The sequence below is a fragment of the Labrus bergylta genome, chromosome 7 (genome assembly GCF_963930695.1).
Source record: "Labrus bergylta chromosome 7, fLabBer1.1, whole genome shotgun sequence".
In the NCBI taxonomy this organism is placed as follows: Eukaryota; Metazoa; Chordata; class Actinopteri; order Labriformes; family Labridae; genus Labrus; species Labrus bergylta.
This window is the reverse complement of record NC_089201.1, coordinates 20,859,485-20,874,446: the sequence shown is the minus strand read 5'-3', so window position 1 is coordinate 20,874,446 and position 14,962 is coordinate 20,859,485. Positions and strand designations below refer to the sequence as shown.

Sequence of the window (14,962 nt, the reverse complement as noted above, 5' to 3'; positions counted from 1 at the left end):
GGAAACTGTGGCTTTTCCAAAGAAAGAACCACAATGATTGTCTCTTTTGTGGCAAAAGGAAATGGCTCTGAGGATTCCCCTTTCATCATTTTCCCCCGCAGGCTCTTCTAACCTCGATTTATGAATTAATTTTCGTAAATCTACGCGCTAAAGACGTGATCCCTGTATATGTACGACTTTAATCTCGCAATTTAAGAAAACAAATCTTTAACGTGGCCCAGATACTTTTGATATCTAGGCTATAGTTCTTTTAATTTGTATCATAAACATATGTGATTGTCAGGTTGTACTGCTCTACACTTCTGATAAAGCCATAAGCATTTGGCACTGGTCTGACTTAAACACTGCAGTTTATGGAACATACTAAAAAAAAGTTATCCATTAGCCACCGTTTTATGGCCTCAATAAAGAAAATAATCTAAACTTTCCAAATGAAAGTCATGATTTTAGTAGATTAAAGTCGTAATTTTGAATGTGGATCATATTAAAAACCCAATCCAGTCTGTTCTCCCAGAGGATGTTTATGCTTATGCACCCCATAAGGGTCCCACCCCCCCCTCCTCTGATGAGTCTGTGTTTGAGCTCTGCACTGTCCTCATAGATGGAAATGATTGTAGAGCCCCTAATGTTGCCAAACTGTATCCCCTCTTGAGAAGAGAAATACTTGAAAATATAATCCTTCACAGTGTCCACCTGTTCTTTTATTGCGAGGAAAAGACAGTCTAATATGAAGTCATTAAGAGGCTGTTACAAAAGACCTCAATCTTTATAGCTTTACAGCCAAGCCAAAACATGTGCACACAGTATGAACATGTAGTTGTGCCAAAGACACTAACGCATGTAACTGAGTACGAATGATGCACAAGATATGAATAATCAAAGATAATCTGTCAGAATAAGAATCATTTAAGCACACAAGCAGTAGACATTAAGAATAATCTATCTTAATGAGAGGTAGGCCTATCTAAAAAAATGACCCATAGAAATCATTGCCTTTTGAAATTACTTTGAGAATGTGTGCCCTCCTGCTTTAAAGGTGGAGTCAGTAGAAATGTTTGTTTCGGCTTGTAAACACAACACTGAAACTGGGCCGCTCCTCCATGGGCTCCACGCCACAATAAGTGCACGCCCACTGCAGGACTTAAGCGTGTACGTTTACTGCCTGTACTAATAATGCGAGCTATAGACCGGGGCTGAAATAGAGGCATGCTAAAATACAGGATCAGAGTGGATTGTTGTGCAAAAGACTTCACAGACATGTTTTGTGGACCTTTGAGACGTATTTAAACTTGTTGAAAAGAACGATAATACGTAACCTTTAAACAAACAATTTATTTCTTGAGCATTTCCAACTTTAATCTTGTAATATTTAGACTTTCTTCTCATAGATTTACAGCTTTATTCTTGTAATATAACAACTTTATTTTTGAAAACATTAGGACTTTTATATTAATTATGTAGCCCAATACCTCTTTGAACGACATAACTACAAAAACAGCATGATTTTTTTGTTTTTGTTTAACTATATAAGAAGACTATTTACACAAGACAATTAAATGACGTAATATGTTTCAGCCCACTAAAGTGAACCCTTTGACTTCACCCTTTGTCTCATGTAAGGAAAACATCCTTAAAACCTGTCCAATTGCACAAAGTACAACAGAAAATTCCAGCATCATAGTCCACTTGTTTGGATAAGACTCTGTAAGTAAGAACTACAAACATTTGTGTATGTAGGCTAAAGTGTCAGGGTTCAAATTTCATGGTCCCTGAATATATTACCTATTAGGCAGGCTACAGCACGCTTCAGTTTATCAGTGTTAAAGGACATGAATCTGACTGCAGAGAGCCACAGTATCCCTCTCAGTGATGGGAACAGGATTCCACTGCTGGGACTGGGCACCTATGGGGACCCTCGAACGGTCAGAATATCATTTGTGTTGCTAGATTTGAATAAGAGCTTGGCTTGATAATATCTGCTCTACCACTCTTAGTATGTAGGAGTGCTGCTGCTTATTGCTCTCAGGAACTGGATAAACATTAACAGTTATTTAAATCGTCTCAATGTGAAAGCAAATGTCAATCCAAACCAGGTCAAATGATATTTACATTTTCTGTGGGTTTTCAATAGACGCCCAGAGGCACAGCTCTTGAGTGTGTCAAGCTGGCCATAGATGTGGGTTACAGGCATTTTGATGGGGCTCTGGTGTACTTCAATGAGCATGAAGTGGGTCAAGCCATTAGACAGAAGATTGCTGAGGGAGTCGTGAAAAGAGAGGACATCTTTTACTGTGGAAAGGTAAGACGATAGGTAACGTGCTTCGCTTCATGCCATTTTTTATCTTGTTGTTCTTGAAGTAGCTCTATTTTTCAATCTGCCCTAGCTCTGGAATACCTTCCATCCACCAGAGTTGGTGAGACCAGCCTTGGAGAGGACACTGAAAACCTTAAAACTAGACTATGTGGATCTCTACATCGTTGAGCTCCCTATGGCCTTCAAGGTATCTATACCACTTTTATATAAATGTTAGTGTACTAATCAGCCAGCTGTCCAGTGTCTGAAAATGTTCTTAATGCACAAAGTTGATGTTTTATTTAAATACTATTTTTTATAGATTTGATAAATATCAGTCATGGTAGACCATTTATTAAAACATTTAAATCTCACAGTTGTGTGATATGTTGCTGATGCAACTCTTAAAAGATTGGACATTCATGCCTATGTTTGGATATGATCGGAAAAGTGCAACTTGGTGTTTAGGTCATAGTCTGATATTTGTTTATTTAGTCAAATGAACCCAACATCACCTCACCTTTAGGATAAGGTGCTGTATACATTTATAGGGACATTCCCCTTTAATAATATAATCATCATGGTCAGGTTGTTTAAGCAACAAGAATATGTATAAATGTTCACACAAGTGTTTGAATTATGCTTCACTTCCAGCCTGGCAATGAGTTCTATCCAAAGGACGAGGATGGAAAATACATCTACCACCACACAGACATCTGTGCAACATGGGAGGTGAGGTCTGTTGAGGTCACAGTGGATGTTTAGTGTTTAATGACTTCAATTCTTCCCCCTGTTGTAATGTTCTGAGAGGGTATTTTCTCACTTTTTGTAACATTCATTCATACATTTATGTGTAACTCTGTTTCAAAGAGTTATATACATACAGTATGACTTTGAATATTCAGACACAACTGAGCATGGTGAGATGGTGATTAACTGCATAGAGTTTATAAAGTATTATATTAAATTGAACTAGAGGTTATCTCATGAAATGTCAAATTTCATTGTGCAACATGACTTCGGTTGTTCCTTTCTCCAACCTGAAGGCTCGGCTAAACTTGTCTACATTTTAGACGTACTTGTAATAACTCATGACTGCCATCCTGAAATAAACCAGACATCGATAATTATGACAGTAAACATATTTAGAATTGGATTAAAGGAAAACCACTAAGTATGTGGCGTGATATTCCTCTGAACTTAAAGACTAATGTGTAAACATTCTGTGATTAAGTATCAAGGTCAATGTCATAAACAGCCATTGTGTGTTCAAAGGTCTGATTGTTCTTCTGCACTGTGTGCTGTAGTTTTTTTCTCCACTATCTCAGTAAGTCTGTATAGATAATCACGCCCATGCTCTGCAAGATGTAAATCTTTTCCTCTCAACAGGCCTTGGAGGCTTGCAAAGACGCAGGATTGGTCAAATCTCTGGGAGTCTCCAACTTCAACCGCAGACAGCTGGAGCTGCTGCTGAATAAACCCGGCCTCAAACACAAACCTGTGTCCAACCAGGTGACCTCCACTTTAGATCCCTGACACCTGAATGGTCAGAGTCATTAACAGAAGAGATAACAGTTTCTATAGAAGAATATTATGGCAGTATATACAGCAGTGTATTAGACATGAGGCGTTCTTAGCTTGTTGTGCTTCATTTAAGAAATAAACTTCACATTTTATAAGAAAACTCTGACAGAAAAAGTTACTTTGTTTAAAGGATTATCCTTTACTGGTTGAAATTACAGGAAGGATTTTCTTCTGTCAGTCTACTTAGATAGATTAGTTCTTTAGTGGTCTTTGCAGGATGCTGTCATTCCCACATTGAAAGAGTTTTCTGAAGATGTTATATTAAAAGGGATACATGTAGCATACTGAGTACTCAACAGATATTATCGATGAAACGTTTTATTACAAAATATTCTTTATAAATAATAATGATTGGAAGTCTTTATTCTATTCTCATCCAACTGTCAACCCAGTGTCTGACCACTTTGGGCCAAATGTCTTCTTCTTACATACCTGTAGGTTGAATGTCACCCGTACTTCACACAACCCAAGCTCATGGAGTACTGTCGCCACAACGACATTGTGATTGTTGGATACTGCCCAATTGGCTCCTCCAGAGATGCATCCTGGTATGTAAGACAAAATGCACTTTTTAAAGCAGATGTGATATTATTAACAGAAGATGATGTTAAAGAGGATAAAGAATCAATGTCCAATAACAAAACTAAGCAGATAAGTCAAGTTTTTCCTCTCTGGTTCAGGGTGAATGTGAAATGTCCCCCCATGCTGGAGGACGAGCTGCTTGTATCCATCGGGAAAAAGTACAACAAGAGCAGTGCTCAGGTGGCTCTACGCTTCAACGTCCAGAGAGGAGTCGTCGTGATCCCCAAGAGCTTCAACCCAGAGAGGATTACACATAACTTTCAGGTGGCTTTTATCAAAAATGATTACCTGATAAGAGCTTGTATCAACTGTACACAGTGAAAACACTTATCAATCCGATAAGTTATGGTGCTAAAACTCATATTATATGCAGTGATTTTAGAGTAGACATACCCTGGTTTAATCAAATCACATATTTTGTTCCAGATATTTGATTTTTCACTCACTGAGGATGAAATGAAAGCTGTTGAAGCACTGAACAAAAACATTCGATTTGTTGAGCTGCTGATGTAAGTATAAGCATTTATAGATTATAGTCAAAGGAGAGTTCAGCCTAATACTTACTGTACCTAACCTGGATGTATTTATATAGGTCCTACTTCATACTTTAATGCATTGTGTTGTGTTTTTTGTTCTGAAATGCAAGAACAGTTTTATTGAAGTCTTATTAGTCCTCATCATCGTCCAGCTCAGAAGTAATAACACTTTTTGTTTGTCCTAACACAGGTGGAGTGACCATCCCGAGTACCCATTTCATGATGAATACTAAACTTTGGGATGTTTTTCTGCCTCAATTCACCAATAGTGTTTACAATGTTTACACTGAACACTAGAGGGCACTAGTTCACAGTATATGAAACGTACAAGTAAAGGAACATTTAAAGGGGTTTACTTACAGCTCAAATATGTGACTACAAAGTTGTTTTTTACTTTCAGTTTCATTGGACAATCACATGTTGCTCATTAAAATAAATAAATAGATGATCGTAAGCTAAAACTGATTTAAATGGAATTAATGCAACTACACACAAAGCTTTTGAATTCACATTGGCAAAATATTCAGTTCAGAGAAAAATACCAATCACAGCAATCCAGATTATCTTTCAAATATTTTCAGATATGCCAGCTACTGATGTCCACATTATCACTATAGTATATTTTAGTTTGAATGGCATGCTGATGTAGAACAAAACTGTTTGTAAGCAGTTCTGTTTGTAATGTTGGTTGTGTTAAAACAAAATTAAAACTTGTAACTTTGGTTTATATGTTGAATGTGTCGTTCCTAATTCTTATTACACACGTAAGAATAGCAAATGTAAAACAGGTACCGGTAAATAACACACATTGGCTGATGAGTGCTCTTTGTTTCCTGAAAGGTTTTTTTCTTTCTCTTCTGTTGAATTGAAACTGCAACAGGAGCCAAATGTTCAATGGTCACAGATGTTTTGGAATTAAAAATTTTGTTAATGCGGGCATATGAATCTAGAGAGCAACTACACCAAGGTTTCAGATGTCGCATTATCCAACTTTCACAATGAAAATTGAACCTAGGAACAGTCTCCTCTCCTTACCATGGTTCCAGGTATGGTTTATCTCAGTCCAGACTACAAATGAGTTGTAGGCAGACACGTCTAGTATGTTATAAAACATCACCAGTGAGACGTGAAGACACTGGCAACCTGCATCAAAACAAAAAAACAACACAAAAACTCAGTCAAGGATTGAAAATTGCTCAGTCTATTGCAAAAAAAATGCAATGCATTTGATAAGCTATTTTTTATGCACATTAAATCTTGCAAAAACATGGTAATACCTTGTCCAGGCTGTCAACTGCCCCTTTGTTCTTGTTGTAGTCCAGGATGATTTGGGGCTTTTTGTCTTCCTTGTTGCTCACAGCAGTATCTCTGTGTAAAGTGCTCATCAGAAGCACATTTCCTCTTCTTTTGGGGCAGTAAGACACGAGTGCATGTGTTGCAGAGAAAGCAAACTTTGATGAGAATGAGAGTGCCCTTTCTCTGGCTGCCAAAAGTGCAGGGGGAAGCTCAGGTTTTTTCTTTAGAACTGTTCCCACCATGGTCAACTTTCTTTTTAGTAACTCCTACCAAGGGCATGTGATGTAAAGAAGTTGTTGCACGTGATTGTGTGTCCGTGGAGACCTTCTGTCATCTCCAGGACCACTCGTTTGCCTGGATTCTTTTCTGGTCGTCCATCAATAGGTTTACAGGTGTAAATTTGCATCTTGCAGGCGTAGTTTGTCCTCGCATCGCAAGCAACCCAGATTTTTATGCCATACTTTCCTGGTTTACTTGGCATATTCTGTTTGAAGGCATTGCGACCTCTGGAGGAGACCAAGCGCTCATCTACTGTCACATCGGCTCCAGGATTAGAAATCAGCTGCAGGGAACAGCTTTTCAAAAAGTTTAAATCTGGATCAGAATGATCAGGATAGGATTAAATCTCAAAATTGGGTATTTCAGAATAGAAATATAATTTCTAGAAGCTCAGTATTCAAGGTAAAATTGCAATGAAAGCATTTTGACCTATCAACCTTGATGTGTGTGTGTGTGTGTGTGTGTGTGTGTGTGTGTGTGTGTGTGTGTGTGTGTGTGTGTGTGTGTGTGTGTGTGTGTGTGTGTATGGGTCTGGACACAAAAGTGGACAACAAAAGCTATACTTTTTTACAAAACACTCATATACCCACCTCTATATATATATATATATATATATATATATATATATTGATCTTAAAGGGCTTTTGCAAAGGTTATGATAGAGAACCATCCATGTTATTTTTAGGTAATGAAAGTAGTAAAAAAAGTGGTAAAAAATGGCCCGAGAACAAAATAAAGGTTAAAGAGCTAGCTTTAGCACTTAGCAGGGGGTGACTTATTAGCCCCGAAAAAATATTTAAATTTTTGGCAGTTATGAATCTATTTTAAATCTTAGAAGAAAAGAATCTCAGTTTTTCCCACTTCTACTTACGAATGCTCACTTGAATTGTTAAACACATAACACAGTCGACACATCCGATGTGACAATTCATCAAAATGAAAAGAAAGGAAAACTGGAAAGGTTTTGAAAAAAAAATAAAACACCTCTAACGATAAAACATCCTGAAGCGGCTCGACTCTGTGATTGGTTTGTTTTTTGTGTCTCACGTCCACTCAGTAAGCCGATACAAACAGTTTGTTCAAGTTAAAAGTCTTTCAGTTTTATTTACATCTTTAGTCTTCTGTAATGTACAGGCGTCAAAATTCTTTTTTACTATACTCATTCTATTACAGCATCTGTGAGTAATGAAAAATAACACATATACTGGGAAACAAAGTAAGTGTTTTTAACTTAAAATCAAGCTAACAAAAAGCCGAAGTGATTGTTGTATAAACGTGTTCACCCTGTTTCACTGGCCAGAGAGAATTCCAGCTCGTCTTATTCAAGTATATCATTTTAATTAAAAAAAAGAATAAATAAAATAAACACATAATAGTCCAATACTAATACAGAAAAAACCAAGACAGATATTGCACCATATGATGGCACGTACCAAATGTAGGATCTTGGCAACAATAATGATGCAGACGTCAAATACTTACAAATTTAAACGAGTAACCAATATTCACAAATGAAAAGACAAATCACATTTCTGTTTATATGTAGTGTGCTAAAAGAAAGTTACAGCAACAGGTTGAACCAAACGAGTAAAAAGGAACAAATACTTTCCAGGGTTCATTCTAATTGTACCAACAGACATATAACTCCTGCCCTTTGCTCCTGAGTGGTTAAGTGCAATGTGCATTATGTTGACTTTTATCTTCAAAGAATAGAGTAAAAACACATAAAGTTTCTTTCTTTGACTGAGTCTACTTATATTTGTCAATAGATTTGATATTCTTATGGCTGGAATACAAATGTGTGTTCAGATCATATAGTTCTTCTTGAGTACCTCCAAGTACTGCTCCGTGGCCGTGCTGACAGGGTCCAGCTCCGTCCTGGAGGAAGAGCCCCCTGTTGACATCCGGGCTGAAGTGACATACAGCTCTGCTGTGGCTGAGGACCAGAGAGAGAGAGAGAGAGAGAGAGAGAGAGAGAGAGAGAGCGTGAGAGAGAGAGCAAGAGAGAGAGTGAGTGAATGAGAGAGGGAAAGAGAGCGAGAGTGAGTGAGAAAGAGAGAGAAAGAGAAAGAGAGTGAGTGAGAAAGAGAGAGAAAAAGAGAGAGAGAGAGAGAGAGAGGCCACAGTTACCATGAGCAGCTGCAAGTCAAATACTTCTACCATCTAATAAATTGAGGTTGGGCAATATGGACCAAAAAAAATTACATCTTGATTTTTGTTTTTTGAATGGTGATACACGATATATATATCTTGATTTTTGTTGTTGTAAATAAGTTAAAACAAAGTTAAATCCAGATGGGCCACATTAAAAATGTCACACAGGCACACTTAACAGCCAGCTGCATAATGTCAACATGTACGTGGAAAATGATTTTAAAAAATAACTACTTGATTGTGAAATAATAAGTAAGAATTACTACACAATCATATTTGTTTTTTCTTTACGTTTTTCTCAGAGAGGGAGAGAGGTGGGCAGGGTGAGACGTATGACTTTGTTATAATTCATATAAATGATACTGTCTTACCCTATATCTCCTCAGAAAATACAACATATCTTAAAAGCTTGATTTATTTCCCTGCCATACAATAGGTGAAAGATGTTGAGTCAGCATTCCCAGCTTCAGTCCACTCACCATTGTTCAACTCTTTTGATATGTTTTTATCCAACTCACTCTGCATCTGAACACAAAAAGGAAAAAGTTGAGTTAGTTGTTTTTTTGCCATCAAAACAGAAAAACAAAAATCTTTCATTAACTGAAATGAATGGCATTAAACATGTGTATTCACACGTTTTAAAACTTGGAAGGCAACTATGCAGAAAGTATCAAGAGTAAGCTGAATATTGAATGTATTCAACTAAAAAAATGCCGCCACCGCGCGCACACACACACACACACACACACACACACACACACACAGCTTGTTAGATTCAGTTGTGGAAGACTTCTTCCTTGAGTCTCTGAGACAAGTGGTAACGATTTCATTTATTTTCAACTCTAAAAAAAAAAAAAAAAAAAAAATCAGAATAAAAAAATAAGTTGCTTACCCAAGCTTTAAATAAAGACACAGATATGGTATTCACCACCAAGTACGATACCATAGTAAAAAGTTAAACACTTTTTACATAAACCATAAGAGTTTTTAAAAACACGACAAGAGTATGAGATGAAACACAGCAGAACATGCCAAGCATGCCATGCTAGCGCTGCTTCAGTGTGACATTCCTTCAGGCTTTTTGACACTTCTGCTGATGCTTCTATCAGTTTGGTTAACTAATACCAATTTCTTCAAAAAATGATGAAAATATTTTCTACAAGATGCATTAAAATGCATCATAACTTTGGTTTAATGACGGAGGAAACGACAATTTGTTTAATAAAAGTTACTTCAAGAATTCACATCAGTAGGTTTAATGGGCTGAGTTACTGCTTTATTTTTATTTTACTATTCCAGAATGAGCGTGCACCATAAGAGGGAAATTATCTTTTTTGCAAACTGTACTTTTCTTAGAATAGTTTTTTTTTTAAATCATAATTATAATAATAGTAAGTGGTATGTGATACAACTGGTAGAGGTTATCACACCAGTTTTAGTAGGCGAAGTAACAGAGTACAGTGACCTCCCTCAAAAAACAAAAAGCCAAATAATCTCGACTACAGCATGAAGAAAATGAACTCAGAGCAGCGTCAGAGATGTCAGCTGGAACAAACAGTCACCAACCACACAATGCAAACCCCAGGGTTCACTCACATTTGAAAAGGAACATTTTATACAACGCCTCACTTCTTGGATGTTTCCTTTTTGGAAGGTTTCTCAACATTTGGCATGTCCACTTGTTACATATTTTTGTTTGTTTATAACATTAACTGTTGAAATCCTGAAGTATCGAATTCCTCAACAACAAACATGGACAGGCTGAGTAAAAAAATGGACCACTGTAGTAGAAATGCACAACACAATCCTAACTTTGTAATTTTACGTTTACTTTCAGATATTTGTAATATATATATTTGAGATATGAAATGAAATCTCAGTCAAAATGATCATTTCAAATGCTTGTTCTATTTAAAAACAACATCTGCAGTTTGTTTCCTCACTGTGCCGACACTGAACATCACTGTTTGGATGTGAACAGAGCCATAATACACAAGCAGAGTGAAGGGAACAGCAGCCAATCATTCACTGAGCTACACACATCTACACACCTGGTTATGAGTCTGGCTGAAGAGAGGACAGATGAGAGACAGACTTTTGAGCTAGAAGCTAAAAAAAGTGAGAAATAGAAGACGGGTTAGAAGGAAAGTCCTGCTACAAAAAAAGTCTGAAGATAGAGAGAGGAAGAAACAATGTGAAAGAGGGAAAAAAATAAGAACACAGTGTGAAAAGCACACTTCTCACACAATAACACCGACAACCATGACACTATGGAGATGAATATGGCCCAAAGTAAGTAAACTTCATCTTTTAAAGTTGCCTCCTCTGACAGAATGAGAGTATCGATTCATGACTGTACAGACCTTGGCTAGGTAATCCTCCACCCTGCTGTTCTGTCCATCAGTCACAGGACTGAGGAGGGACAGTCCCAGGCCGAAACTCCTGTTAAGGGGCCCAAGTGTGTTCCCGTAGTGTGCAGGGGAACCCAAAGAGCCAACGTCCAGCGAAGGCCCTGCGAGGCTCCCGTTTGCGATGCTGCTGGTGATCAGAGACCTGCTGCGCTCATTGAGCAACTTAGAATTGGCTTCTGAAAGACGAGTGTTGGCCCTATAGGGAAAACACAGCAAAGGTTTATCACCATCAGCAGCGTTGTCTGATTACACCACAGAATCAGGTATTGAAGGATTGGTCAGAGTGTATCCTCAAGAAAACCTGGAAGTTTTACAAACAAGCTCAGACCTTTCTAGTTTGGCAGCCAGGGACTTGCGGAGGCGTAGCTCCTCAGCGTAGAGTTGCCGGTATCGCTCTAGTTCTGTGCGTGTAGAGTCTCTTTGATTGAGGCTGTCATGGTGGGTGGTGCGGGCCCGGCCCAGGTCCCCCTCCAGCTCCCGGATCTTCTGCTCCAGTTGGGAACGCAGGTTAGCCTCATTGGCCGATTTAATCTGATCCAATGCTTCTTGTGATGCTGCCTGAGACTGGTGGACGAACATATACAATCATCAATCAAAACTTGATGGTTTTAGAAGTCACACGTGCATAGCAACAGTTTTTTTTTTTACCCAACAGAACTTTTACCTGCAGGAAGAGGTTGACCTGCTCCAGTTTCTGTTGGATCTCCTGACGTGCCCTCTCCTCTGCATCACGGCGGTACTGCTCCACGTTGCTCTGCTCCGAGTGAGCTGCCTCCATTCGACGCCTCAGGTCCAGTACCTCCTCTTCCAACTGCCTCTTACTCCTCTCCTGCTGGTCATTACTGTGGCTCAAGCCTCTCATGGAGGCCAGCTGATCCTTAAGCTCCCCGTTCATCCTCTCGAGCTGACTGCGGCGGGACGCTTCCTTCTCCAGCTGCACCTGCAGATCCTCCACCTGGTAACAAAAGAAGATGGGAAAACTGTTGGAGGCTAATGTCTAACAGCTGAGTTTTGGTTGCTAAGCACAAAGTTTCCAACTCGTAAAATTAAGTGTACAAGACACACTATTAATACCTATTTTTTCTAAAAAGTTGGCTGCATCCCATATTATATTTCAACAAGTGCAGCTACTATCTACTGCGCTCGACCAGGCACTATTACAAATCCGCTCCCATTCCTTGTGTATTGCAAGCAGTTGCTTCACTACTCTAAATATGCTGGGATACATAACAGGCCTGGACCAGGGTGGGGGCGGCACTTGTTAACAGCTTTTCTACCTCATGAGGTCATAAACCTGTATTTAAGGAAACCTGGTATACTGTAGAGTAAATAAACCTTGTGGAGCACAGGTTTAAATTAAAATGATTCCTCAATTATTAACGTGACCAGCAGAGGTGGGCAGCATGACTCGTGGGCTGTGGCTGTTCTTCACAACTATCATTGTGGGCTGAGAGCTCAACTAGCATGTTGGTAGCTAGCAGGAATGCAAACTCCACATTGCAAAAAAATAATTTTGAAAAAACATTGCACAGAAATGGCACGTTCTGGACTCTCCTGAACGCATTGGAAATCGTCAAGCAGGAAGACAGTGTAAACCTTTGTTCTCTCTGGGAGACCACCACAACAGACTGCGTTTTAAATACTTGTGCAACTTATTTACAGTAATTACAGACAAACCTTTTCTTTCATTCGTCCAAAGGAACCCTCAGCTTGGCTGTGTCTGCCTTGGTCCATCCGTAAGCTGCTCATTGGAGAGCCAAATTCTGCGCCACCTGTGTCTTGTTCCCGCAATCTTTTCTTTGCATTCTTCACTAAAGTACGCAACCTTAAACACAGATGAAAAAACACTTCAGGTAAGAAAAATAAATTTGTTGATGCAACAAGTTCTGATTTAAAAAAAAAAAAATCAACACAGTAAACGCAAAAATTCTAACACTTTACTCAAATTGGACATAAATGTTCGCCAAAATGAACTTTGTAAAGAACAAAATTCACAAAACAAGACAATTAAATGAGCACAAACATAAACAAAACCACGAAGACCACAGATACTTAGAAAGATACACACACACTGGTGCACCACTGCCACAGAAGCCAGGACAGATTGTGCTCTACTGGATCCTAGTGGTGTTTAGAGGGATGAAGCTCTGCCCAGGGTGAGGAAGGGGCGAGGAGGAGGTTAGGAGTCACCTGTACATTTCTTTTTGAAGATCTGTGTTTCTCTTCATCTCCTGATCCAGCCGCTCATCAATAGCCTTCTTCTGCTCTGCTATTTTCTTGGCTTTCTTTTTTTCTATTTCCATCTAGAACACAGGCAACAGACCAACATTTCTTAGGACACTAAACGCAGTTTTTAAATCACCAAACATTTTAACTTAAATCACCAGCCTGCATGTAAATGTCTAAGTGTGGTCACCTGGGTGCTTAAATCTCCTTTTTCCTTTTCCAGCTCTGCCAGACGCAGTCCTAACTTAGAGCGGCTCTTCAGCTCCTCCTCCCACAAGGCCTTCGAGTCCTGGGCTGTGTGAGATAACATGCTCTGCTTCTGGACCTAAGAAAGACAGTGAATATGTTAATAAAAGAATCTTCTTTTAGCTTCTTACATTGATCACAATTTAGACATTGATATCATCTTACCACAGAGAAACTCTTAGATATACCATAAAATGTAATCCAGGTTTGTATAAGCACTGGAATACCAGAGTAAAAACGTGTAATATGTGCATGATTGAATGTGTGAGTAGAAGAAAGTCTAAAGAGAATTTGCCTCTGTCTTAATTTCCCCCAGCTGTTACTAAGTTTCTCTCTATTTTTTTAATTGGAACACTGTCTAGGACATTTGGCTGGCAAGTCAGTCATTTATGAACTCCCTGCTCAGACTTGACAAATATATATAAAAAGATTAGAAAGTAAGAATCGAGTAAGAAATGGACATCTAAGCTGAAAGTTTGACTTGTAAGGAAACAAAACATGCCACCAACCTCCCTACTGAGTTGGTCTTCCAAAGTCATCTTACTGCTCTGTAGATTTGTAACCAAGTCCTCCAAATGAGTTCTGACCTATAGAAATACAAAGAATTGTAAAAAAATAAGTGTCTTTCGAAACGTTTCATTGAATTGCTGCTGATTTTTTTTGTTGTTGTTCATCTTTTAGGACAGTTGAGATACTGCTTTGGACTAAAGGAAGAAACATGCATCATGCAGCTTGAGACTCAAAGGAGAGAAAGACCCCACACACCAAGATCAAGCTAAAAGGGAGAAAATACGTGTTGATGTCACCAAGAAAACCCAGACCTAAATGGAATCAAAGCTCTTACTTCATTCATATATCTAAACTCCTTCTCTAACAGATTGTACCAAAATAAACCACAAAGTCCAAGTGCTACTTATTCTTTACACCCATACACAATGTGAGTTCAGTCACATTAAAGTATCTTTGGGAGAACAGAGGTACAGCCACACCAAGAAACTAAGTCTACATCCAAAATACCAACCCCTCCTCCAGGTGAGCAGTCAGATAGCTGAAAAAAGATCAGATGGCTTAAAATAATAACAATAACCTCATAATGTTGATACCTGAAGAGATGAGTCTAATAATCACAGAACTGACAAAAAAAAAAGAATAGTTACAGAACCAAACATGTCCTTTGTAAAATGACTAACGGTAGATAGTTCTATTAATTTTGCAGGACTCACCATGGCAGCTTCTTGAGCTCCTTTTTGAAGTGCATCGATCTTGTTGGACTGTTGCTTTGCAGCAGCTTCCAGCCTTGCATTCTCGATCTCCAGCCTAATGTGATATTAGATTGATATGTGTCAGTAATTTAT

General features: G+C 38.5%; 2 protein-coding genes across 4 annotated transcripts in view; one reads left to right on the top strand and one right to left on the bottom strand.

The window, feature by feature from the left end:
• The first annotated feature begins 1,761 nt into the window (after positions 1–1,761).
• On the top strand, positions 1,762–5,717 carry LOC110005275 (aldo-keto reductase family 1 member D1). Its single transcript, XM_020660672.3, has 9 exons — positions 1,762–1,922; positions 2,132–2,299; positions 2,385–2,501; positions 2,948–3,025; positions 3,683–3,805; positions 4,316–4,425; positions 4,558–4,723; positions 4,886–4,968; positions 5,186–5,717. Exons 1-9 carry the CDS (start codon positions 1,830–1,832, stop codon positions 5,226–5,228), a joined length of 981 nt encoding a protein of 326 aa, XP_020516328.1. The 5' UTR covers positions 1,762–1,829; the 3' UTR covers positions 5,229–5,717.
• A 1,555-nt stretch (positions 5,718–7,272) lies between these two features.
• si:ch211-272n13.3 (ankyrin repeat domain-containing protein 36C) overlaps positions 7,273–14,962 on the bottom strand; it is a 28,723-nt gene continuing 21,033 nt past the window's right edge. For all 3 annotated transcript variants that reach the window (XM_029282819.2, XM_065956998.1, XM_065956997.1), the window contains 11 exons: positions 14,831–14,924; positions 14,629–14,655; positions 14,117–14,194; positions 13,552–13,686; positions 13,326–13,438; positions 12,813–12,960; positions 11,800–12,090; positions 11,464–11,699; positions 11,088–11,331; positions 9,204–9,249; positions 7,273–8,506 (listed from right to left, as the gene is read on the bottom strand). In XM_029282819.2, the coding sequence (XP_029138652.2) occupies positions 8,376–8,506; positions 9,204–9,249; positions 11,088–11,331; positions 11,464–11,699; positions 11,800–12,090; positions 12,813–12,960; positions 13,326–13,438; positions 13,552–13,686; positions 14,117–14,194; positions 14,629–14,655; positions 14,831–14,924 (1,543 nt within the window). In that variant the 3' untranslated portion in view covers positions 7,273–8,375. The remainder of the gene's footprint in view (positions 8,507–9,203; positions 9,250–11,087; positions 11,332–11,463; positions 11,700–11,799; positions 12,091–12,812; positions 12,961–13,325; positions 13,439–13,551; positions 13,687–14,116; positions 14,195–14,628; positions 14,656–14,830; positions 14,925–14,962) is intronic.